This window comes from Mastigoproctus giganteus, chromosome 10, assembly GCF_048544385.1.
Source record: "Mastigoproctus giganteus isolate SK-2022 chromosome 10, ASM4854438v1, whole genome shotgun sequence".
Lineage (NCBI taxonomy): Eukaryota > Metazoa > Arthropoda > Arachnida > Uropygi > Thelyphonidae > Mastigoproctus > Mastigoproctus giganteus.
The window spans coordinates 674,116-701,327 of record NC_143584.1 but is presented as its reverse complement, the minus strand read 5'-3'; the positions used below and the strand labels follow the sequence as shown (position 1 = coordinate 701,327).

Here is a 27,212-nt window from a genome sequence, read left to right as displayed (position 1 = left end):
CTCAGTGTTGGGTCCATTATTGTTTTCTGTATTTATAAATGATATTGATGATGGTATATCAAGCTTAATGTCCAAGTTTGCAGATGATACAAAGGTTGGCAGGGTTGTCAAGGACACTACTGACACTACACTGCTGCAACAGGATCTGGAAAGGTTGAGCAGATGGGCTGAGAGGTGGCAAATGAAGTTTAACATTGACAAATGTAAAGTACTACACATGGGAAACAGCAACCCCAGAGCAACGTATCAACTCTGTGGTACTACACTGACAGTGGTAGAGAATGAAAGGGACTTGGGGGTGATTGTGCAGGCAGATATGAAGTTCTCTGGACAGTGCAGACGGGCTGCAAGAGTAGCTCATGGAGTATTGTCAATGATATACAGGAATTTTTCCAGCAGGGATAAGGAGGTGATTATTCCATTGTACAAGGCAATGGTCAGACCACACCTAGAGTACTGTATACAGGTCTGGAGGCCTCATTTCAAGAAGGATGTAGAGCTGCTGGAACGAGTACAGAGAAGGGCAACAAGATTAGTGAATGGAACAAAGGGGTGCTCTTACGAAGAAAGGCTTAAGTTTTGCAAATTACAGTGTCTGGAGACTAGGCACCAGCGAGGTGATCTGATAGAGGTGTATAAAGCCTTGAATGGTTTAAGCATGCTCAATGCTGATGGGATTCTTCCTCTAGCTCAGAAAAATCACCTGAGAGGGCATAAATTCAAATTGAGGAAAGACAGATGTAGGATAGACGTGCGGAAATTTGCCTTTAGCCGGCGGGTGGTTGGTTGGTGGAACAGACTGCCATCCCTTGTGGTGGAGGTTGATAGCCTAAATAAGTTTAAGGCTCAGCTGGACAGGTATTTTGAACGAACAGAGGGGTGAAGTGGAAGTGGGTTTTTTTTTTTTTTTTTTTTTGGCTGATGCTGCATAAGCTTGCTTTCTTGCATCAAATGCCTCTGCTAATGCTAATGCTAATGCTCAACCCATTCAAGGCCTTATACACCTCAATCAGATCACCGTGCAGGTGTCTAGTCTCCAGCCATTGCAATTTGCAGAACTTAAGCCTCTCTTAGTAAGAGGATCCCTTCATTCCCCTCACAAATCTTGTTGCCCTTCTCTGTACACGCTCACGCAAATCTACATCCTTCCTAAAATGAGGCCTCCAGACCTGTACGCAGTATTCAAGGCATGGCCTGACCATTTCCTTATACAGAGGGACAATCGCCTCCTTCTCCCTGCCAACAAAATTCCTATATATCATTGACAAAACCCCATGTCCTGCTCTGGCAGCCTGTCTGCACTGCTCAGAAAACTTCATATCTGACTGCACAATTACTCCCAGGTCTTTTTCATTTTCTACCACCGTAAGTGTAGTACCACACAGTTGGTTACTTCTACCCATATGCTGTACTTTGCATTTGCCAAGGTTAAACTTCAGTTGCCACTTCTTAGCCCATCTGCCCAAATTATTTATATCCTGTTGCAGTAGCACACTGCCATTACTGACATTAACAACCCTGCCAACCTTTGTATCATCTGCAAACTTCGACACTAAGCCTGATATACCTTCATCAATATCATTGATAAATATACAAAACAACAGCGGACCCAACACCGAACCCTGTGGGACTCCACTAATAACATTAGTCCACAAAGAGCAGCACCCATTGATTAGCACCCTCTGTCTTCTCCCACTCAACAATCCTTTTATCCATTGTAGCAACTTACTCTTAATACCATTCTGCTCCAATTTGTACAATAGTCTTCCATGTGCAACAGTGTCAAAAGCTTTCCTGAAATTCAAATATATGATATCAAAATTATTTTTTGCATCCAGTTCCTTTGTAACCACATCATAATATCCTATCAAATTTGAAGACAAGACTCCCTTAACAAACCCATGCTGTGTCTGAATTATTGCTGCAGTGTTGTCTAGATGATCCTGCAATGCATCTTTAACCAGTGACTCCATTATTTTACCCGGAACAGAAGTTAAAATAACTGGTCTGTAATTACTCGTGTCACCCTTCGATCCCCCTTTGTGAATTGGGGCATACATTTGCACATCTCCAATCATTTGATAACCATGTGCATGGGGAGTCCAATATTGACCTCACCTTAACCTCACCCCTAGTTCTAATCACATTGCAGCGTGGGACGTTCTTACAGACATTTCTAACAGTGACCACCGTGCCATCTCCTTCATTATCACAGCTGCAGCACCAAAGAACAATGGCAACAATCTGGGGGACCTTAGAAGATTCTCAATCCAAAACATGAATTGGGCTAAATTTAGAGCATCTCTGAACCTGAACCCTTTTTCAAGAAAAGGGTGAACAGAAAGTGGACATGGAAGAGTCCAAATGGATTAACAACTAATGAAATTGACTTCATCCTCACTAACAGAAGATATATTGTGAAGGATTTAACCGTCCTGAATAAGGTAAATGTTGGAAGTGATCACAGAATGGTAAGATGCACACTTGATATAGACGTAGGACAGGAAAGGAAAGGAAAAAACTGACTCGAGTAAATAATACAAAGGTCTTTCAGATAACAGAGGAGGAGAAAAAGCAGTATGTACTGGAACTTAAGAACAAGTTTGAGCTTCTGCAGACTGCTCAGGACCAAGATATTGACGAGGAATATTATAATTTTCTGGAAGTTATAAAGCCCAAGAAACCTATAGGGAAAAAGAAATCCAAAGAAGAAAAAATTAGTCAAGAAACAGTTGTCATGATGAACTGAAGACGACAAATGAAGAGCAAGAAAAACACTGACAGGGAGAAAATTGAGTATACTGAGTTATGCAAAGCCATTAGAAAGAGACTCAAAGAGGACATAAGAAGATTTAACACAAGAAAAGTAGAACAAACATTGAGGGAAAACAAAGGATTTAAATCAGCAGCCATGAGCAGTAATACAGAAAGACAAATGATACTGATACTGAAGAATAGCGATGGTGTACTTATGAACAGCAGAGAAGGCATAATTCAAATAGCAGAAGACTACTATAGAGAATTATACAAGGAGCAGGGGAATGATGCCAACAGTGGGGAAGATAGATTGCAAAGTAGCAACACATACGACATACCCGATATTCTTCCTGATGAGGTAGAACATGCATTGAAGAAAATGAAGAATCAGAAAGCCCCGGGAAGATGAAGTTACTGTAGTGTTGTTAAAATTGGGAGGAAGAGACATAACACAAAAACTTGCAAGGCTCTTCACAAAGTGCATTACAAAAGGTGTGATGCCTAAGCAGTGGAATCATAGTTTCATAATGCAATCATAGTTTTGCTGCATAAGAAAGGAGATAAATCAGAAATTGGAAATTATAGACCAATTAGCTTGTTATCCCACATCTACAAGTTGTTCACAAGGGTCATTACTAACAGATTAGAAAGAATACTTGATGAGAATCAACCGAAAGAGCAAGCTGGCTTTAGGACAGGATTCTCAACTATGGATCACCTTCACGTAATATCACAGCTAATGGAGAAAGCAAATGAATATAAAACACCATTATGCTTGGCATTTGTGGATTATGAAAAGGCATTTGACTCCATACAGCATAAGGCAATGTTTCGGGCACTGGAAAGACAAGGCATAGATACCCCATATATTATGATTTTGAAGAAAATATATGAGAGTGCTACCTCCTTCATTAGACTAGACAAAGACAGTAGGAAATTTAAAATTGAGAAAGGAGTTCGACGAGGAGACACAATATCTCCGAAGCTGTTTACTGCTGCCCTTGAGGAAGCTTTCAGAAGATTAGACTGGTTGCAGAAAGGAGTGAATATGAACGGAGAGTACCTAAACCATTTATGATTTGCAGATGACATTGTGGTCATAAGCCATGATCCCAAAGAATTAGAGGAAAATCTTAATCAGTTATGCACAGTTAGTAAGGATTTTGAATTAAAGATGAATATGGCTAAAACAAAAGTAATGATGAACAAGTATGCCACAGAAAGGGAAATAATGATTGAAGGAGCAGTAATTGAAAAGGTGGAGTCATATACTTATCTGGGACAAGTTATTAGCTGTAATAATGATAAATGGCTGGAAGTCAAGAGAAGAATAAATTTTGGATGGATAGCATTCAGGAAATATAGTCAAATACTGAAGAGCAATATCCCAGTTTGTCTGAAACGTAAAATAATGAACCAATGTATACTCCCCACCATGACTTATGGAAGTGAAACTTGGGCACTCACCAAAAGAATGGAAGAGAAGCTGAAAACTACACAGCGAAGAATGGAACGAATTATATTGAGAATCAGACTGTTAGATAAGAAGAGAAACGCATGGATTAGGCAGCAAACTCAAGTAAAGGACATTCTTATCAAAACTAAAGAATTAAAATGGTCCTGGGCAGGACACAGCTCGAAGACATGATGACAGATGGACTAAGAAAATAATAGATGGATAGATGAAATTCATGAGTTTGTGGGTAGTAAATGGATGGGCAGTGCTCAAAACAGAAGGAACTGGAAAGTTGCTGGAGAGGCCTTCATCCTGCAGTGGATTGAAAATGGCTGATGATGAACCTTGACTTCAAAGCGACAGCTCCAGTCCCTCTTCAGAGACACTGAAAATGCTGCCAAATGAAAGAAAGTGCACACTCCTCATACTCCTTGGTGGACACAGGAATTTACCAATCTCGGAAAACATGTAGCACAGAGAGCCTTTCAATGACACAGGCATTGGCCTGATCCTGAAGTTCTTGCTCTCAAGCAAGAGTAAAAGGAGAAGCGAAAAATCTACCATAAAGCCATCGTGGAGAACAAATTAAGGTGTTGGAGACAATTGGTTTCCCCAGCAGGGAACACTGGCCCATGGGGACATCATATACAAGATGTAGGAACAAAATTATCCCCGAATATATACAAAACAGCGCAATATCAAAACTGTGAAATATATGATTGGCACTCAACAGTTGAGAAAATCATTGAACACATCTTTCCCAAAGATGATCCCAATCTTGACAATATGCATCAAATTGAGATTCGAGTAGACAGTGCCGCTTATGAAGGTTAGATCTGGACTTTGATCACCCTAGACTTTGATCTTTTCACTGCTGTTGAACTTGCTACTGCGGTGGCCAAGTTGAATGATGTTTAGATAGGTGTTAGACGTTAGAGTGCCCGGCACATGGATGACTGGATCTAGGGTATCCCAGCAGAACATGGCCCAAAACATGACACGTCTTCCACCGGCTTGTTTTCATCCCATGGGGCATCCAGGCGCCATCACTTCCCCAGGTAAACGATGCACACGTACCCGGCCGTTCACATGGTGCAACAGGAAACATGATTCATCGCATCAGATGACCTTCCAATCACTCAAGGTCCAGTTTTGATGCTCGCATGCCCATTATAGGTGCTGTCGCCGGTGGTTAGCATGAGCAATCTGAGCAGCCTGCAGCTACGCAGCCCCATTTTCAGCAGGGTTCAATGTACTGTGTGTTGTGACATATTACTCCTGTCACCAGGATTCCAATTACCGGCGAGTTGTGCCACAGTCTCCCTTCTGTTGCTACATACCATCCAGGAGAGCCTTTGCTCACCTCGAGCATCGACGAGCTGAGGTCGACGAACACCTCGCCAGTGGTTTGTGGGTTTCCCCTCCTCGGACCACTTTCGGTACGTACTAACCACAGCCGACAATGAGCCCCCACCAGCCATGCTGTTTTGGATATGCTCTGACCCAGTCATCTGGCCATTACAGTTTGGCCTTTGTCAAACTTCCTTAAGTCTACTACCTTACCCATCTGAAGAACAAGAGTAACAGTGATTAATGGAGCTCAGTATCAGGTGTTTTTTATACAGTGTCGCGACCTGCGCACGTGCAGTAGTTCACCTGCAGTTCCTTCAATTTGCATAACGACTCACTGGTCATAATGTTTTGGCTCATCAGTGTAATTAATAACTGATTTACACACATTTATCTGTGTAATCATCTTAATCATTCTGTGTAAGAATGATTTTGAATATATGAGCTACAAAACTTGGATTACGATGCCTTAAAGGAAACCCGATTGATATCTATAAATGATACTGGAACTAGGGGATCATAAATTCAAATTATTATATGAAATTTTGTTGCAGCCAGCGAATTGTAAGTTTGTGAGTGGTTGGTTTGTGAGTGGTTGGAGGGCGACAGCTTAGAGAAAATTCAAGATGCGATTGTTTTTTACTGGTTCAACAAAAGTCGGCCTAAATAGCTAATGAGATGCAAGGAAGAAACTTTTTTACCTCTTCATATGTTTAACTAAGAATAGTGCATTGTTTTTTTTTTTTATGCATGTATTTCTAGCAGAATCTACATGCAAATGGTGTGTGCTTTTACACACACACACACCCACAACATGAAAAGTCTTATAGCAAAAATGTCAAATGCAGAGACCAAAGTATCTGTTTGAGAGGCCCATTTATTTGTAATCTGATGTTACTAGACTAACGTCATTTTCATGGTTATTGCTATCTCCTTAGAGAGCATTCATTCCACTATAGTGTCTTGTCAATGATATACAGGAATTTTTCTAGCAGGGATAAGGAGGTTATTATCCCCTTGTATAAGGCAATGGTCAGGCCAGTTAAGCGGATGGGCTAAGAGGTGGCAAATGAAGTTTAACATTGACAAATGTAAAGTACTGCATATGGGAAGCAGTAACCCCAGAGTAACGTATCAACTTTGTGGTACTACACTGACAATGGTAGAGAATGAAAAGGACCTGGGGGTAATTGTGCAGGCAGATATGAAGTTTTCTGAGCAGTGCAGACAGTCTGTAAGAGTAGCTCACGGTGTCTTGTCAATGATATACAGGAATTTTTATAGCAGGGATAAGGAGGTGATTATCCCTTTGTATAAGGCAATGGTCAGGCCAGTACTGTATACAGGTCTGGAGGCCTCATTTTAAGAAGTATAACAGAGAAGGGCAACAAGATTAGTGAATGGAACAAAGGGTTTCTCTTACGAAGAAAGGCTTAAATTTTGCAAATTACACTGTCTGGAGACTAGGCACCTGCGAGGTCATCTGATTGAAGTGTATAAAGCCTTGAATGGATTGAGCATGTTCAATGTTGAATGGATTGAGTATGTTCAATGCTGATTGGATTGTTCCTCTTGCTCAGAATAATCACCTGAGAGGTCATAAATTCAAATTGAGGAAAGACAGATGTAGGATAGATGTGCAGAAGTTTGCCTTTAGCCAGCGGGTAGTTGGTTGGTGGAATAGACTTCCATCCCTTGTTGTGGAAGTTGATAGCCTAAATAAATTTAAGGCTGAGCTGGACAGGTATTTCGAATGAACGGAGGGGTGAAATGGGAGCGGGTTTTTTTTTTTTTTTTGGCTGATGCTGCATAAGCATGCTTTCTTGCATCATATGCCTCTACTAATGCTATATATGAAAACCCAATGATGCTTTAAAGTTTTTAAGATTGGGCATGTCAAGTGATATTAAAATCTCAGTTAAAAATTGATAATAGTTTTAATATGTTTGTAAATAATAGTGATTGCATTATATAACATAGAAATATTTTTACACTTATTGTTTATCAGAATTGTAACTTGGTATCTAGCAAATGGACAAAAGCCCATTTACCCTCCCCGTCTCATTTTCCAAACTTTCTTACTATTTAATTAGATGTAATATTGTTTTCAGCTGTCCATTCAATTATGCAGCTTTCTATCGGGCTGTAATTGATAGAGTTGCAAACATAACTGAATTTCCTGTGGGTTATTGTTGTTCAGTTCCTGTATTAATACAGTCACATCTGAAATTTGAACACTGCCAAGAAAGTCTAAAGGAGGGAACTCCCATAGCTGTGCCTTGTGGTTCTGGTAAGTTGATTTATTATTGTTCATTATTATCTATGCCTAGATTTAAAATTTTTTATATTTAAAGATTCCTGGTTGAGAATTTTTTTTTTTTTTTTAGTTGGATGTACGATTTATAAATAAATCTTTATTGTGAAGTAGAGTTACAGCACAATATCCCATCACAGCAACGAGCGCCAGGGGTTTACATATAGCAGTTAGAGAAAAGATAAGTACGGCGTACAAATACAAAAGGCTACGAAATACAGCGAACACATACAAAAGGCTACAAAATACAGCGAACACATACAAAAGGCTACAAAATACCGATCACAAATGCAAAATAAATACAAATACAGCATAACAACACAGAGCTAGACACAAATAAAGAAAACAAATACAACTTGACAATATATCAGGGTTCAAGGGCTTTGATAAAGTTGTGTCTGTCCTTCTTGTTACTTATTATGCTATCGATGTCGGCGTCCACACGGTTGAGGGTGGCAAGCATCTGCTTGGGAAGAAATCTCTCAGTGAGTACAAGTCTGTTGTGGTGAGCCACAAGTGCTGGTACCGACCTTAGACTTGGCTGTGGAATCTTCCAAGAGCAAGCGTTCCAAATATTTGGAGATGATATCTGGCTGTGAATAGTTTGGCTGTGAAGACCAGCCTGTTTTCCACAATCAGGAACTCCATCCTCGGGATGTAAAGTGCTTGTGCCATCATGGTGATTGTGTTAGCGGGAGGTAGCCGAAGCTTGTTATTGGCCCATTTCAGTAACCAGTATTCAGCGGTATACACCCGCTTGAGGTTTGTAGGTGCAGCAGAGGCCCATATTTCTGCACCATACAGAATGGTGGGGTAGACGGTGGAGGTGATGAACCTTTTAACAGTGAGAGGATTTTGGACGTGTAGCAGCTGCTGCTTTGAGATCCACCGTAGACGAGAAAATTTGGTACTGATTTTGTCGAGCTGGTTGACAAAGGACATCTTTTGGTCAAACAGAACGCCAAAATAAAAATAAACCAACAGGGAGGGGGGGGGAAGTAAATTATATATATAATTTAGTATTAAATAATTATATAAATATTTATAATTATAGAAATTATATGTATAATATAGTAATTATATATATAATTAATATAAATAAATTATATTAAATTATATATATAATTACTTCCCCCTCCCTGTTGATTTATTTTTATGTTAACTTTTGCTCTACAAGGGGGAAGTAAATTATATATATAATTTAGTATTAAATACTTTTAATATTAAATAATTTAGTATTAAATATTTATATAATTATATAAATTATATATATAATTACTTCCCCCTCCCTGTTGATTTATTTTTATGTTAACTTTTGCTCTACAGTTTTTTACCATACTACTGGCTTATGTTTTAATTTTATATTAATTATCAGTTGTATCTGGGCATCATGTGGAGGATGTGCATTTTGCTAACCTCTAATGATAGCTTAATATTTATTTATTTATTTTCTTATTTTATGTTATTACATTCTAACTTTTAAGCCATTATTTATATATATATATATATATATATATATATAATAAAGGAAAGAAGAAAACCCATCTGATTTACCAGAGAGAAATATATCGTCATCTAAGTAGAAATCATGAAACAAATGGGATGAAATGCATTCAACACATGAAATTAGAATAATTATAAGAACTTTTGCACAGAACTCCCTTGAGAGTAAATTATGTAGTTTAATATTATTTTACATAAAAAATGTACACTAAATATTTCATAGTAAAAGACTTTGATTCTCAGTGTATAACTCTGGGAAAATGATTAAAAACCATATCAAGTTGAAGATAAAAATCACAGATTTTTAACCTCAACCAACAGCTTGTTATTTTCAAGTTACATCTCACAGATATAACACTATCACCATTGGTTGTTGCTCTTCCACTGATGGGAAATCCTATCCATAATTTTGCCCATGATAGCATGCTATTTCTGCCTTCAGTTTGAGAAACCTTGCCCTACAAAACAGCTTCAACTTTTTTGACCATCCACCATCAATTCCTTAAATGCCAAACTTCAGGGTAATTTTCTAGTGGGGTATACATAATTGAGTTAACTTGAATCCTGCTAAAGCTCAATCCTAGGATGGTATTTCTTAAACTTCTAGACCCCATTCAAAAGGGTGCATAAGGTTAATTAATGACCCATCTCTTACAAAGTCTTTCCATTGTCTGTCTCATAGATGTTCAGTTTCTGCTGCTTGCCTTTTCTTATACATACTCCAATGGAAAATGGATGGATCCAGTCAGCATCAATTCACTGTTCAACTCCAAACTTACAGAACCAGGTTTTTCCTCTTACGCAGTTATTTCTTCTATTTCTGTTTTCTGGAACAACCTTCCTATATATGTATTTCCTGAAAATTATAGTCTAGAGAAATTAGAGTCTAATATCAACAAGTATGTTAATAAGCAAACTATGGCTATGCTATAGTTTGCTTATTGACAGGTTTTGCAGCTCCTGCGAACGAAAAGTTTTTAATTATACTTAACCACTTTATTGACTTAATTGTTAGATTAAATTATATAAGTAGCTTATAGACCTAGTCAAGCTCCGTGTTTATTTTGAATTTAGATAGCGCGATTTGGAAAGTAAATAATACCTTGTGTCCTTAGATTAGCCATTCGTAACTTGCCGCCATTGTTATACGATGCATGTACACCAAACCAAGGAAAACTGGACAACGTAAGTTTAACGGAAAACTGGACAACGTAAGTTTAACGGAAAACTAGACAGCGTAAGGTTTAACGGAAAACTAGATAGCGAGTATAGTAGTATAAATTAATCAGTAAAATTTATTAATCGTATTAGATTTCATTGTCAATTGAATTGTACTTTAACTAAATGAATATAGCGACCTAGTTTTTACAAACGTAACATCATAAATTAATACATAAGTTTACAGGGGATAAGAAAGTCATGTAACTTAATTTGGAGATAACATTCGATACAGAAATACATATATATATATAGTGTTATAACTGCATTGAGATATAAGTTTAGGGTTATATTTTGTATTGGAATTTTATTGAACTTGAATAGAAATCATGACTCAGACCAGAGCAGCAAAGCAAAAGGCTCAAACTAATGGAAGTGCTGTGGCTCAGGGAAGAACTGAGGGGGGGAGAAGTTGTCCTCTGAATCACAGTCTGTTGAAATGCACTGCCTGTTTGATGTTTGTGGAGCAATCAGGAATGGGACGTGATATTGCCAAGGGGAATGTCTTTGTGTGTGTGCCCGATGTAGGGAGTGCAAGGAAATCACGCGCCAGCTCAGCATTGTTAGGGACTCATATGAGAGCTTGAAGGACAGGGTGGATGCCCTCAAAGGATTTAAATTGAGGGGGCCCATCAAGCTCTCAGCTGCCCACATCAATGCCAGAGCTTGCACTTGAACATCAAGCAACACAGCGGCAAACCCCAAGGCAGAATGCGCTGGTCCCAAAGGAACTAGTTGTTGTAGGTGACTCTATTGTCAGGGAAACAGGGAACATATTGTGCAAAAAGGATAGATGGAACAGGACAAGGGTATGTCTGCCAGGGGCAAAGGTTGATGACGTTGTAGAGTAGATATCAACTTTTAAGGGCACAAAGGATGATATTGTTGTACACATTGGCAATAATGATATTAAGAGTAGGAGACCAGCGGAATTACTTAACAAGTACAAGTCAATGCTGAAAAAAAAGCCGTGAGTTAGGGTTGAATTTGAAAGTGTCTGCAATTCTGCCCAGACAAGCTAGCAGGGAGTATATGATGAGAGCCTTGTTGATCAATTCGGCACTGGAGAGATTGTGCAAGGCTCAAGGGGTAGAATTTTTCTCAGCCTGGTCTGTGCTTGTTAACAGGAGAGAGTGCCTCTACAGAGATGGGATACACTTAAATAGGAAGAGTGCAAGAATATTTGCTGATGCTATCAAGGCAGAGTTAGATGGGTCGGAAAACTGCTAGCTTGTGGTGGGGATACACTGACTAATAGATTAACAGTAGCCACTGGCAGAGGTAAAAGTGATTCTTGCGCTACTACTATTGAAATGCAATTGAGCAGCAGCCTGGAAAGCAAGGCAGTGGGGATTTCCAGGACTGCTGGGAGTTGTAGTGGAGCAAGTAAATACATGGGCTGTGTTAGGGTAACTAAGAGTAAAAACAGATGCATGTATACTTGCATGTACACCAATGCTAGAAGTATAGTTAATAAATTTGATGAGCTTGAAGTGCTAGTCAAGACATCAAAGGTAGATATTGTTGGGATATCAGAGACATGGTGTCACACAGACATAAGCACTGCAGAACTGGAATTTGGGGAGTACAATGTGTACAGAAACGATAGACAGGACAGAAAGGGTGGAGATGTTATGCTGTTAGTTAAGAAACATATAAAATCTAAAGAAGTATCCAATTGATGTTGGTGGACAATGCAATGTTGAGTCTGTTTAGTGTGACATAAGCACTGGGAAAGGAAAAATGAGAGTAGGTGTGCGCTATAGGCCAAAGAATCTGATGAGTATAATGAGTAATTGTGCAGAGAAATACTGGGCCAGTAAATCAGAGTGTCTTATAATGGGGGATTTTAATTTCTAGTGACTGGAATTTGTGGGTTGGTCACTCACCCACTAGCAAGGCTTTTGTGGATTTATTGGATGATTATTTTCTACAGCAGCATGTTCGGGAGGCAACTAGAGGGAATAATACTCTTGATCTGATTATCAGTAGTGATTCTACATGCATCAAGAATCGGCAGATAAGGGAACCACTAGGTGGCAGTGATCACAGTGTGCTGAAGTGGGATTTATTCACAGAAGTAACTACCATCAAGGTAGTTACTTCTGGGTAAAGGGAAGAGTTTTTGTTTTCATAAAGGTGACTATGGTGGTTTGAGACGGTATTTAAATTCTATATTGTGGGACCAACTGATGATATTACAAACAACAAATTCAAAATGGGAAGCATTTAAAGAATTAATCTTGGAAGCTACTAGGCTTTTGATACCAACAAAGAAATATTGTTCATGATTTAGACCTAAATGGATGTCAGATGAACTAATTAGATGTGCGACAGAGAAGAAAAATGCATGGGATACATATAAATTAACAGGTGACACAGAAGCCTATGATAGATATAAGTTAATCTGTAACCAAGTCACAAAGGAGGCTAGGCAGGTTACGAGAAATCTTTGGCAAAGGATGCAAAGAAAAACAGCAAAGAGTTCTTTACTTATGTAAACTCTAGAAGGAAGGGGATGAATCAGATTGGTCCACTTGATATCGATGGTTCAACTGTTGATGATCCTGCTCAAGTAGCTAACAAACTAGATGAATATTTTGCATTTACTTTCACACATGAGGAGTTATTCAGGGAGGGGAATGCCAGAGGTGTATTCAACTCTGGCAGTAAGCTAGATAATCTTGTAATAACTGAGAATAAAGTGCAGGAGAAATTGTTGAAGATAAACATAAGAAAGGTACCTGAGGTAGATGGAATCTCTCCAGTTACATTAAAGGAGGCAGCAGAGAAAGTAAGCAAACCCTCAGCCATAATTATGACAGCTTCCCTTGACTCAGGGGAGGTACCCATGGACTGGAGATATGCAAATGCAACCCCAATCCACAAAGGAGCATCAAAGGGTGATTACAGACCTGTTAGTTTAACTTCTGTTCCAGAGAAACTAATGGAGGCACTGGTTAAAGAAGCATTGCAGGATCATCTAGACAAGACTTCAGTTATAGCTTGAACACAGCATGGGTTTGTTAAGGGGAAGTCTTGTCTGACTAATTTGATTGGATACTATGATGTAGTCACAAAGTAACTGAATGCAAAGAATAACTTTGATATCATATATTTCGATCTTAGAAAGGCCTTTGATACTGTTGCACATGGAAGACTGTTGCACAAATTGGAGCAGTGTGACATTGGAGGCAGATTGCTGCTATGGGTAAAGGGATTTTTGAGTGGGAGAAGACAGAGTAGTAATCAGTGGACAATGCTCTTCGTGGACTAAAGTTATTAGTGGAGTCCCTGAGATTTCAGTGTTGGGTCCATTGTTGGTTTCTGTATTTATAAATGATATTGATGATGGTATATCAGGCTTAATGTCCAAGTTTGCAGATGATATGAAGATTGGCAGTGTTATTAATGACACTAATGACAGTACACTGCTGCAACAGGATCTAGAAAGGTTGAGCAGATGGGCTGAGAGGTGGCAACTGAAGTTTAACATTGACAAATGTAAATTACTCATTTTGGGATGCAGTAACTGCAGAGTAACGTACCAACTGGGTGGTACTACAGTGACATTGTTAGAGAATGAAAAGGACATGGGGCTATTTATGCAGGCAGATATGAAGTTTTCTGAGCAGTGCAGACGGTCTGCAAGAGTAGCTCATGGTGTCTTGTCAATGATATACAGGAATTTTTCTAGCAGGGATAAGGAGGTGATTATCCCCTTGTATAAGGGAATGGTCAGGCTGCACCTTGAGTACTGTATACAGGTCTGCAGGCCTTATTTAAGAAGGATGTAGAGCTGTTGGAATGAGTACAGAGAAGGGCAACAAGATTAGTGAATGGAACAAAGGGTTGCTCTTACGAAGAAAGGCTTAAGTTTTGCAAATTACAGTGTCTGGAGATTGGGCACCTGCAAGGTGATCTGATTGAGGTGTATAAAGCCTTGAATGGTTTGAGTGGGAAGAATCCCATCATGCTCAATGCTGATGAGATTCTTCCTCTTGCTCAGAATATTCACTTGAGAAGCCATAGATTCAAATTGAGGAAAGACAGTTGTAGGATAGATGTGCAGGAGTTTGCCTTTATCCAGCGGGTGGTTGATTGTTGCAACAAACTTTCATCTGTCGTAGAAGTGGATAGCTTAAATAGATTCAAGGCAGAACTTGATAAACATTTGGTGGGAAGGGATGGGCGAAATAAAGGATTTTTTTTTTTTTTTTGGTTGATTCTATATAAGCTTGCTTTCTTGCTTCATGTGCCCTTGCTAATCGTAGTATCTTGTGTCTTCTCTTTCAATCCATGCATGATACTAAGTACTATAGGTTTTAATACCATTCTGTTTTTTCATTTAAAAGAAAAGTTCATTAAAATCACAATTTTGGTTGAAGGTATGAAGAGCTCTTTTGTTTTTCATAATTACCAAGGCAATTGAGTATAGCTTTTGTTTTGATGATAGGAGTGATATTTAATGTATGAAAAGATTTGATTTGATATTTGTGTTTTCACATCCTTACCATTTTTTGTTATTTATTCATGACACTACATTTAGCTATCATCTGGTGTAATGTTCCTGAAAAGCCTTTACAAGTTGGTGTTAATGGATTTAAACAGGGTACTACAGCAAGAAACTTGCATAGTGATATTTCTAGGTAAAATATAAACTCATAAAATTTGTTATTCCTTTAATAAGATCTAGTTGTTAGTTAACTATAGTTTTATATATTTTGTCCACCAGGAATGGCTCTAGATGTGCTGGCACATAATCAATTTCTGCTTGTTAGAAATTGTCTAAAAATTGAAGTGTGTGTGGATGTAGTTCTTAATTCATTGCTGAGGGTGGACTTTCCTTGGTCTTTTTGCTGTCTAGGTTCAGCGCCATACTTATTAACAGGCACATTAGGTACTAGCCTCAGACCTTACAGTAGAAGGGGCCTTGCATGGCCTCTGTAATCTCAAATTTTTAAAGCAATTAATTTTTTGAACTCCCTGATCAAAACTAGGGCCTACTTGTAGCTACCATGCAAACAGAGACAGGTGAAATTTACTGAAAGTGTGGATGACTCATTTCTGCGAAAGAACAGATTAATACAGACAGGTATTTTGAACGAACAGAGGGGTGAAGTGGAAGTGGGTTTTTTTTTTTTTTTTTTTTTTGGCTGATGCTGCATAAGCTTGCTTTCTTCCATCAAATGCCTCTACTAATGCTAATGCTAATTTCCAGAATAAAGGAAAATCACTCTTTCCTAATTTTCTAATAGGGTGTAACAGTAGAACACAGGTTGACCACCCACAGAATGTTATCTGCATCAGGAATATGCCTTAATCTTTTCCACTGGCTAGCAATACAAGAAAGCAGTTGACTAGCACAACGGCGCCTCCGTAGCCAGGTGGGAAGGAGCAGCAGTGCGTAGCACACGCTTCTTGATTAGACCGGGGTTCGAGCCCGTCACCACCAAATACGGAGGATACGGAAAGGTCAGGGAATGACCACCGCATATCCCGGAGCAATATGGCCTTAGTTGCTAATGCTCCTAAAAACCAAATAACTAACTAACTAACTGACTAGCACAACTTCTCAGTGCATTAGTAGAAGCATATGATGCAAGAAAGCAAACTTATGTAGCATCAGCCAAAAAAAAAAAAAAAAAAAAAAAAAACAATTTCACATTTCACACAACTATTCCCTCTAGCTAAAAGTTTGTCCGGTTCCTCCTCGAATTTATTTAAGCTATCAACTTCCATAACAACAGATGGATTTGGGTTTGTTCCAGCAATCAACAACCTGGCTAAAGGCAAATTTCCGCACATCTATAACTGTCTTTTCTCAATTTCAATTTATGCCCCCTCAGGTTTGTAATCTGACCAAGAGGAAGAATCCCATCAGAATTGAGCCTGCTCAACCCATTCAAGGCATTACAAACCTCAGTCAGATCACACGGCAGGTGCCTAGCCTCCAGACGCTGCAATTTGCAGAACTTAAGCTTTTCTTGGTAAGACCACCCCTTTGTTCCCCTCACCAGTCTTATTGCCCTTCTCTGTACTCGCTCAAGCAACTCTACATCCTTCTTAAAATGAGACCTCCAGACCTGCATGCAGTACTCAAGGCATGGCCTCACCATTGTCTTATACAAAGGGATACTTGCCTCATTTTCCTTACTTGCAAAATTCCTGTATATCATTGACAATACCCCATGACCTGCTCTGGCAGCCTGTCTGCATTGCTCAGAAAACTTCACATCTGACTGCCCAATTACTCCTGTTCCTTTTCATTTTCTACCATCCTAAGTTAGTACCACACAGTTGGTACATTTCTCTGGGGTTACTTCTACCCGTATGCAGTACTTTGCATTTGTCAATGTTAAACTTTAGTTGCCGCTTCTCAGTCCATCTGCCCAAATTTTCTAGATCCCGTTGCAGTAGTCCACTGTCATTAACAACCCTGCCAATCTTGGTATCATCTGCAAACTTTGACATTAAGTCTGATATACCTTCATCAATAAGTGTACAACAGCTGCAAGTTTATCTGTAATAGTACCACGGAAAAGGTTAGGGTGGCCAAGGCTAGTATAAGAAAGCACTGGATAAGAGAGCGAAGAATGAGGACAAGGAGTTGTTCATGTATGTGAATAAGCGGAGAAGAAAATGAATCAAATAAGGCCCTTGTTTAAAATAGGTGTGGGAATGTCTTAGATAACCCAGCTGTTGCTGTTGATGAATTTAATAGGCCAGGAGTGGTGAACCTATGGCATGCATGCCCAAAGTGGCACGCGGAATTCAGAGCATCCCAGAAAAATTTCAAACTTCGAAACAACATCACTTCAGGAATCCACCTTAAGTCATGACCTGAGCATGCCTGTTTTCTCTGCCAGGCATGTTGTGACATCACACCATTCAGTAAATAGCTGTATTCATGCAGTGATTGTTTTAAATTGGAGTGGTAAGACATTGATGAAATTGTGATTAAATGTCTTGAATATCGACTTCTGAGGGGCATGCGAAAAATTCCGACTGGCAAGCGGGGGTAGTGTTTTAAAAGATTGTCAATTTTGGCATGCACCCTTAAAAAGGTTTACCATTCCTGGAATAGGCCTTTGCATTGATCTTTACTGACTAAAGACCCCTAGATTGCCTCATGGTGAGATGAGGCTGAATTGTATAAAATAAGCCATTTCAAAATTTCAGTTGGCTGTTTATTAGAAAAACTCCAAATAAGTCTCCTGGAGTTGAGCATTATATACCCAGTTGAGCTGTATATCCCATAATTTTGAGAAGGCAGCCAGAGGGTGCATCAAACCATTGAAGTTAATTATGAGGGTATCATTGGACTCAGGAGAGATTCCTTTGGATTGGAGAAGTGCCAGTGCATTGGCAGTACATAAAGGTTGTTCTAAGAGTGAGGCTGATAACTACAGACCATTTAGTCTGACTTTAGGTAAGGGTGCAATCCAGGGACATTTAGATAGAAATGGCATTCTGAAGGGCACATAGCATGCTTTTGTTAAGGAAAAATCATGTTTAACTAATCTGGTTAGCTATTCTTACCCATGAGCTGGAATAGGGATAATTTCAACATAGTTTATTTGGATTTTAGCATGTCATTTGCTCACTCCCTCTTGAGAGATTATTGTATAAGCTGGAACATGTTAGGATTACTGAAAAGATAATAAAATGAATTGCAGGACTGCAGAGCAGAAGGCAGAGGATTGTGATTAATGGATATTCTTCATATTGATGTAATATCAGAAGTCGTGCCTCCCAAGAATTAGTTTTTGGGCTTCTGCTGTTTCTGATTTTCACAAACAACATCGACAAGGATTTAGATGTGATGTCAAAATTTGCAGATGATTTAAATATTATAGAGTTGTTAATGATCAGTGCCAAGTAATGCTCCTTCAGAATGACTTTAAAAGGCTTCAATAATGGTCAGGAAATGTGGCAGCTATGCATTTAATGCAGAAAATGCATGGCATGGTCTTACACTTGATGAGTAGCAATCCCAAAATAACTTACACACTTGGTGGGTTTGAATTAAAAACAGCAGGAAGAATCTCGTCAGCATCAAGCTTGCTCAAACCATTCAAGGCCTTATACACCTCAATAAGATCACCTCGCAGGTGATCTTATTGAGATGTATGACTTGGCTGACATTCATGGAGTATTCTTCACCTGTATACTTAATCCTTGGGAAACTTCTTCAGATTGACATCTAGATCCTGGATTACCAAATGTATTTGGTAATCCAGGCCACCGTAGCCTAGTGGTCAGGGGCGCGGGTGCATAAGTACACTTGCCTTGAGTGACCGGGGTTCAAACCCGTGACTGCTGAATACGGTGCTGTTTCTTGTATTCTGTCTATCTTGTTAACTCCTCTGACTGTTTGGTCGTCCCGGAGTATAAACAGAAAATTTATTTTTTTTTTTATTTGCTATGGGAGAAATCAATTGGGTAGGTAAAGATGTGCATGTTGAGGTAATATCTGTGGAGTTGGCTGAAGATGAGATACTGAGATCCTCCAGGCACAGCTATCCCGGAAGGAGATGAGAGCTGGCCAGAAGTTGAACTGTTATTAGAAGTCTCCTCTCTTTAATAAGAAACAAGAACCTTGGAATATTGATAATTTTAGCCATGGCTGTGGTCCAGAACTGGGGCAGTAACTTGAGCCTGTGGAAAGCCCATTTGCATCACTAATACTCAGAAATATACACTGGTTTATGATGGAGGGGGGGTTGCTGATATCCACATTGCATACAATAAAAGTAAAGTGTAGTGTTATAAAATGGCACCAGTTGTCCCCCCCCATCTCTGCGTAGCTTTCATTGTGGGTGTACCAGTTCACTGGGAAGGCCAGAGATTTAAAAGTGTGTGGATAATGTATATGTGTAATGTTATGTATCATTGTTCTTCTGGCCATTTAGCTGCTGGACCCCTGCTAAGGCAACTTAGCCCCCAGGCAACTCCAGGGGGCTAAGTTGCCTGCACTTAGCCCCCTGGAGGCAGACCAGTGGTTTAAAATTTACTCTGGCAGGCCCTACCACCTTGTTTCCTAAGATTTCAGTGGCTAGGGCCTAAAAAAAATTCAGTGGGAGGTTATGCATTGAAGTTGAAAGGCCAAAGAGGTTATTGTGAGCATGATTAAATTTAGACATTAGATTTTGCAATTTGTAGGGTGTGCAGTTGTGTGTTAGGTAGAGTGGGGGGGACTGAAGGCCGGGGGGGAAAATACAGAAGTATGGGGACGATAGGGAAGGTGACCCCAGGTGATCAGTGGAGCAGGCCCATGCCCCCACCAAGCAAAGAGTGCCTCCGTGGGCAGGAGCAGCAGTGCATAGCACACGCTTCTTGATTAGACCGGGGTTTGAGCCCGTGACCACCAAATACGGAGGATGCAGAAAGGTTTAAGAGCTATATGGCCTTAGTTGCTAATGCTCCTAAAAAAACCAAATGACAACAATACCAACCAAGTGAAGAGAGGGTGGTGGGGAGGGGTAGAAAACATGTTCTCCCCAGCTGCCGGGAAAAAAAGAGGAAGAATAGAACCACATAAGGGAGCATGGTTTGGAGAGCCAAAATGGCAAGCTGCAATTGGTCATCAATCCTGTTTGGAGTTTCCATTTGGATTGTCACTTATGGAATCAGGTTCCATCCTAGGTAGTTAGTCCGTTGTGTGGGGTTTTTAGTCGTCTTCAATCCTGATGTATTGCGTGTAATGTTCAGATTGCAAAGTGTAATGTGTTTAGGGTAAAAGTGTAGTGTGTTTAGGGTCAAATGGCACGAGGGATTTCCCCCATCTCAGCCTAGTATACATTGTCTTGCAATTCAGAATACTGTAATGGCCAGAGATTTAAAAGTATATGGGTATTGTTTGCGTGTACCGTTGTTCCTCTGGCCATTTAGCCACCAGACATTTGCTGAGGCCTGACGTTGCCCGCACGCTTTGCCCTGTGGAGTCAGAGGAGGTACACTGGTAGTTTGAAGTAGTTACTCTGGCAGGTCCTGCCACCTAGTTTCCTGAGATTTCAGTGGCTAGGACCTAAAAAAAAAAGTTTTTGATGGGAGTGATCACAGTAGGGTAGCACTGGAATTTGAGAGGCCACAAATTATTTGTGGGCGAAGTAATTTGGGTGTAGTTAAATTTGGATTTGTAGGGCATTCGCTTGCACACAGAGTGGGGGGAAGACTGAAGGCTAGGGGGAGAGATAGGAATATGGGGATGATAGAGAAGGTGACCCCAGAGAGTCAGTGAGGCAGGCCCATGCCTCACCAGGCAAAAATGGTCGGTTGTGGGGAGGAAACTTGGCCTATTTCCTCCCCCACCAGGGGAAGGAGAGTTGAAAGGGAACCAGACAAAGGGAGTCCAGTTCAGATCACCAATAGTGGCGTTGGGCAGCAAGGCTGCAATGTTATTCAGAGTCCAGTCCAGGATTTTATCATGCTTGAAATGCAGGTCTTAGATGGGGGGTGGTTGTTTTCTAGTCTAGTTCTCTTGTTCTTCATGTAGGTGTGTTCTTTTTTCAATTCATGTTCGCTGGTGGATGATGTGGTCACTTTGGTCCTGCACATTGCACTTGTTTGGTGATTTTTGGCAGTGACATAGTCTTGTTTGGCCAGAGGCCAGTCAATCCGTGATGCAGTTGCATTGTGTTGGCTTTTATGTTAGCTATTGCAGTTATTTTGGTTGGGATGGTCCAATGTCTCGCGAAGAGATTTTGGGCATGATCTTGTTTAAACACCAGAGTAGAAACACTAAAGAATACAAAAAAAAAAAAAAAAAGAAATTATTTTTGACCATTCATACAGTAGCGGGAGTTGACAATGATTTGAATGTACCTGAACATGACAGATCTCTCAGTTACATGCTAAAAGTGCTGTTTACACACCTGCTTAGTCAGGCAATGCTTGTAACCATGGCTACATGTGAGTGAAACAAAATTTTGGATCGAACACAATAATAAAAGTTGTTTTTTTTTTAAAACAATAGTTATAAAAAAATATAACTTTTTGAATGGCCAAACTTTTTATTTAAAAAATAAAACATTACATTGTATTTAAATACATTAGACAAGGGCCAATCATTGATATGCTTGAACAAAATTAAAGAACCAGAAATGCTTTTCAGAAAAAAAAAAATTGCAGTCAAGTAGAATAGGCACTAGCATTTTTGTTACTATTGGGATGCCACTACTAACAAAGACTGATATTTAGAGTTATTTGAAGCAGCTTATAAAGGTTTTAGAAAAAATGCTAGTATAATATACAGTTAATATCTGTTTGGTATCATTTTTGGATTCTTATTTTTTAAAAAAAATTTTTTAATTGAATGTGAAAGTTAGACTCAGTGAAAATCCTACTTCCTCCACTTAACCTAGAAGTAATGGTGCCTCCTGGAATATCGATCTGTTTCCAAGTGTGGCTTCTCATTGATAAGGTATCAATTAGCTATTACTATTCCCACACATCCATTTTGGTGGATGTGTGGGAATAGTAATATTTTTCATAATTGGAAGATAGTAATCCTTTAAAATAGTCAAGATAACTTTTGGTGTTCCTTATGTTTGTCTGTTTTGTATGCAGATGCTTATGCCTAAGCTGGACTTTGAAATAGTTCTAAATGATAGTATTATTTATCTTTGTTTTTTTTTTTTTTTTTTAATTTAATTAAATTTTTTTTTTATCAAAACCTCAAACACGAGAGGTATTACAACCAGAGGTATTAGTACTGTGCATGGGTTGGAGGTTGAGACGACAAAAGAAGATATTTGTTGATAATTAGACTTGAATTTCTGTAGATTGTAATTTTCAGGAAAGACATACGAAGGAAAGTTGTTCCAGAAAACGGCAGTTGAATGAATAAACGAGGAAGATGAAAAGTTGGTCTGTGAGTTTGAAGTTGAACAGTAAATGGATGTTGGCTGGTGGCGGCACATGTTCGGACTGCTTTGAAAGAGAGAGCGCAAATTATAGAAGCCAATTCAGAAGAACAGCACCCATGGAAATATCTGTAGAAAAGGCATGTAGCAGAAACAGTGCGTCTATGAGACAGGAGTGGAAAGACTCTGTTAGAGAGAAGTCATTAATTAACCTAACTGCCCTCTTCTGAATGGGATCTAGAAGCCCTAGAGAGGTTTTGGGGGCACCGCCCAAGATGTGGGAACAAGATTCGATGGTAGGGCGAATTTGCAGTTTGTGCAGAGTGAACAGCTGTTTGGAAGAAAAGTAATGCCGAGAGTGAAAGAGAAAACCAAGTTTTTTAGATGCAGAAGAAGCAATATTTGTAGTGCTTGTGCCAAGAGAGATTAGAAGTCACGGTAATCCCTAAAAGAGATATATCAACTTGCCTAGAAATCGGAGCGTCACCAAAGATAAGCATAGGCGCAGAAGAATCCTTTTTGTGAGATATAAGACAAGACTAAGTTTTAGAAGGATTGAAATCAACTAAGTTTTCTTTACCCCACTGGAAAATTACCTGGAGATTGGCATTTAAGGAATTAGTAATGGATATTCGAGAAGTTGAAGCTGATTGAGCAGGGCAAGGTTTCTCAAAATGGAAGTGGAATGCAATGTGCTATCATCGGCAAACTATGGATAAGATTTCCAGTCAATGGAAGAAGGTCATTAATATACAAGATGAAAAGAGTGGGAGAAAGAACTGAACCTTGGGGGAAAGTAGCATTAGTGGAAACGTTAGAGGGCAGAGAGCCATCTACCATCACCCTCAGTGAGCAATCAGAGAGAAAACTGGATAACCAATTACTAAAAACAGTTGGCAAACCATAAGATGGAAGCTTGTTTAGAAGACCTTTATGCCAAACACGATCAAAAGCCTTTGAGATGTCAAGAGCAACTACTTGTGTTTCACCGAACCTTTCCATTGAATTAGTCCATAAATGGGTAACATAAGCCAGAATATCACCAGTGGATTGACACTGACGGAATCCATATTGGCGATCGTTGTTCAGATGGAAGGTTTCTAGGTAGTTTAAGAGTTGGTGGTTAATTGATTTTTCCATCACTTTAGAAAGAGTAGAAGCAATCGCAATGGGCGATAATTGGAAGGGAGGGATTTGTCACCCTTTTTAGGAACTGGTTGAATATGAACAAATTTCTAGGCAGAAGAAAAAACACCTTTGGAATAAGAAAGAGAAAAAAGGCACCAAAGAACAGGAGTAAGTTCAACCGCACAGGTTTTGAGAACAAGTGGAGAAATACCATCAGGTCCTGGAGTTTTCTTAGCATCAAGATTTGTCAAAATTCTTCTGACATCCTTTTGACGGAAGACCACAGGAGGCATTGAATGGAGCATGTTGGGAATGGTGGGAGGTGTTTTACCAAGATCATTAATACATGAGTTGGAAGAAAAATGGAATGCTAGCAGGTCAGCTTTATCCTTGGCTGAAGTGACAACAGAATCATCTGGTTTTGATAGAGGTGGGAGCAGAGAAGGTGCAAAAGTTGCAGCCAATAGCTTTGGCAAGAGACCAGAATGCTCAGCTAAAATTAGGGCAAGAAGCAAGTTTTCTACTCTTAGCCTGTTCAAAATCTAGTTTGGACTGATTAATAACTGCTTTACAATTGTTGTGAGCTTTGGTGTAGGCAGAAAATGAAACTGAAGAATTGGAAACAAGCCATTTACAATATACAATGTTCTTCTCTTGAACAGCCTTAGCACATTTATTGGAAAACCAAGGTTTAGATAAAGGACGAGATTTTGAAGTGGAGTGGGGAATAAAGGATTCCATTTCTACAAGAATAATTTCACTGACACGATCTGAGGAAACGTTGACATCAGAAGTTTTAAAACAGTAATCCGACCAAGGAAAAGAAGAAAAGAAATCTCGCAGGTCATCCCATTTTGCATTCTTGGCATTAGCATTAGTAGAGGCATATGATGCAAGAAAGCAAGCTTATGCAGCATCAGCCAAAAAAAAAAAAAAAACCTTCCACTTCACCCCTCCGTTCATTCGAAATACCTGTCCAGCTGAGCCTTAAATTTATTTAGGCTATCAACCTCTACAACAAGGAATGGAAGTCTGTTCCACCAACCAACTATTCGCTGGCTAAAGGCAAATTTCCGCACATCTATCCTACATCTGTCTTTCCTCAATTTGAATTATGCCCTCTCAGGTGATTATTCTGAGCAAGAGGCAGTATCCCATCAGCATTGAGCATGCTCAAACCATTCAAGGCTTTGTACACCTCTATCAGATCACCTCGCTGGTGACTAGTCTCCAGACACTGTAATTTGCAAAACTTAAGTCTTTCTTCGTAAGAGCAACCCTTCGTTCCGTTCACTAACCTTGTTGCCCTTCTCTGTACTCGTTCCAGCAGCTCTACATCCTTCTTGAAATGAGGCCTCCAGACCTGTATACAGTACTCAAGGTGCGGCCTGACCATTACCTTATACAAGGGAATAATCACCTCCCTATCCCTGCTAGAAAAATTCCTGTATATCAATGATAAGACACCATGAGCTACTCTTTCAACCCGTCTGCACTGCTCAGAGAACGTCATATTTGCCTGCACAATTACCCCCAGGTCCTTTTCATTCTCTACCACTGTCAGTTTAGTACCACAGAGTTGATACGTTGCTCTGGGGTTGCTGTTTCCCATATGTAGTACTTTACATTTGTCAATGTTAAACTTCATTTGCCACCTCTCAGCCCACCTGCTCAACCTTTCCAGATCCTGTTGCAGCAGCATAGCGTCAGTAGCGTCCTTAAGAACAATGCCAACCTTTATATCGTCTGCCAACTTGGACATTAAGCTTGAAATACCATCATCAATGTTATTTATAAATACAGAAAACAACAATGGACCCAACACTGAACCCTGAGGGACTCCACTAATAACATTAGTCCACGATGAGCAATGTCCATTAATTATCACTCTCTGTCTTCTGCCACTCAACCATCCCTTTATCCATAGCAACAATTTGCCACCAATGCCACACTGCTCCAATTTGTGCAGCAGTTTTCCATGTGCAACAGTATCAAAAGCCTTTCTCAGATCCAAATATATAATATAAAAGTTATTCCCTGCATCCAATTCTTTTGTGACTACATCATAGTATCCTATCAAATTGGTCAGGCAAGACCTTCCCTTAACAAAACCATGCTGTGTCTGAGCTATAACTGAATTCTTGTCAAGATGATCCTGCAGTGCTTCTTTAACCAGTGCTTCCATTAATTTTCCTGGAACAGAAGTTCAACTCACAGGTCTATAATTACTTGTGTCAGCCTTTGATCCTCCTTTGTGAATTGGGGTTACATTTGCACATCTCCAGTCTGTGGGTACCTCCCCTGAGTCCAAGGAAGCTCTCATAATTATGGCTAAGGGTTTGCTTACTTCCTTTGCTGCCTCCTTTAATATAACTGGGTAGATCCCATCCACCCCAGGTGCCTTTCTTGTATTTATCTTCAACAATTTCTCCTCCACTTTACTCTCACTTATTACAAGATCATCTAGCTCACTGCTAGTGTGTACTTCATCTATGGCATTCCCCTTCCTGAATAAATCCTCATGTGTGAATGTAGATGCAAAATATTGATTTAGTTTGTTAGCTACCTGAGCAGGATCATGAACAGTTGAACCATCGATATCAAGTGGACCAATCTGATTCATCCCCTTCCTTCTAGAGTTTACATAAGTAAAGAACTCTTTGCAGTTTTTCTTTGCATCCCTTGCCAAAGATTTCTCGTAATCTGCCTTCGCCTGCCTAACCTCCTTTGTAACTTGGTTACAGATTAACTTATATCTATCATAGGCTTCTGTGTCACATGTTAATTTATATGTATCCCATGCATTCTTCTTCTCTGCCATATGTCTCATTAGTTCATTTGACATCCATTTAGGCCTAAACCTTGAACAATATTTCTTAGTTGGTATGTAAAGCCTAGTAGCTTCCAAGATAAGTTTTTTGAATGCTTCCCATTTTGAGTTTGCTGCTGGTAATATCATCAGTTGGTCCCACTGTATAGAATTTAAATACTGTCTCAGACTATCGTAGTTGCCTTTACGAAAGCAATAACCCTACCCTTTACCCCTGATGGTAGTTACCTTCTTGAGTAAATTCCACTTCAGCACTGTGATCACTGCCACCTAGTGGTTTCTGTATCTGCAGATTCTTAATGCATGAAGAATCACTACTGATAATCAAATCAAGAGTGTTGCTCCCGCTATTTGCCTCCCGAACATGCTGATTTAGAAAACAATCATCCAATAAATCCACAAAAGTCTTGCTAGTGTGTGAGTGACGAACCTACAAATTCCAGTCAATATCGGAGAAATTAAAATCCCCCATTATAAGACTAAGTAATGGATTTATTGGCCCACTCTATTTCCCTGTACAGTTTCTTATTATACTCCCCAAAGTCATTAAGCCTATAGCACACTCCTACTCTCAATTTTGATCTCCCAATGCTTATGTCACACCAAACTGACTTGACACTGCACTGTCCAGCGATGTTGACTGGCTTCACTTCCCTGGATTTTATGTGTTTCTTAACTAATAGCATAACCCCTCCTCCCTTCCTATCCTGTCTATCCTTTCTGTAGACGTTGTACTCCCGAAATTCCAGTTCTGCATTACTTATATCTGTGTGACACCACGTCTCTGAT

The 27,212-nt window shown here is 39.6% G+C and overlaps 1 protein-coding gene across 1 annotated transcript in view; it reads left to right on the top strand.

The window, feature by feature from the left end:
• Adat1 (Adenosine deaminase, tRNA-specific 1) overlaps positions 1–27,212 on the top strand; it is a 224,503-nt gene that overhangs the window by 180,953 nt on the left and 16,338 nt on the right. Inside the window, exons 8-9 of the mRNA XM_090384069.1 lie at positions 7,675–7,853; positions 15,148–15,247. Coding sequence (XP_090240195.1) covers positions 7,675–7,853; positions 15,148–15,247 — 279 coding nt within the window. The remainder of the gene's footprint in view (positions 1–7,674; positions 7,854–15,147; positions 15,248–27,212) is intronic.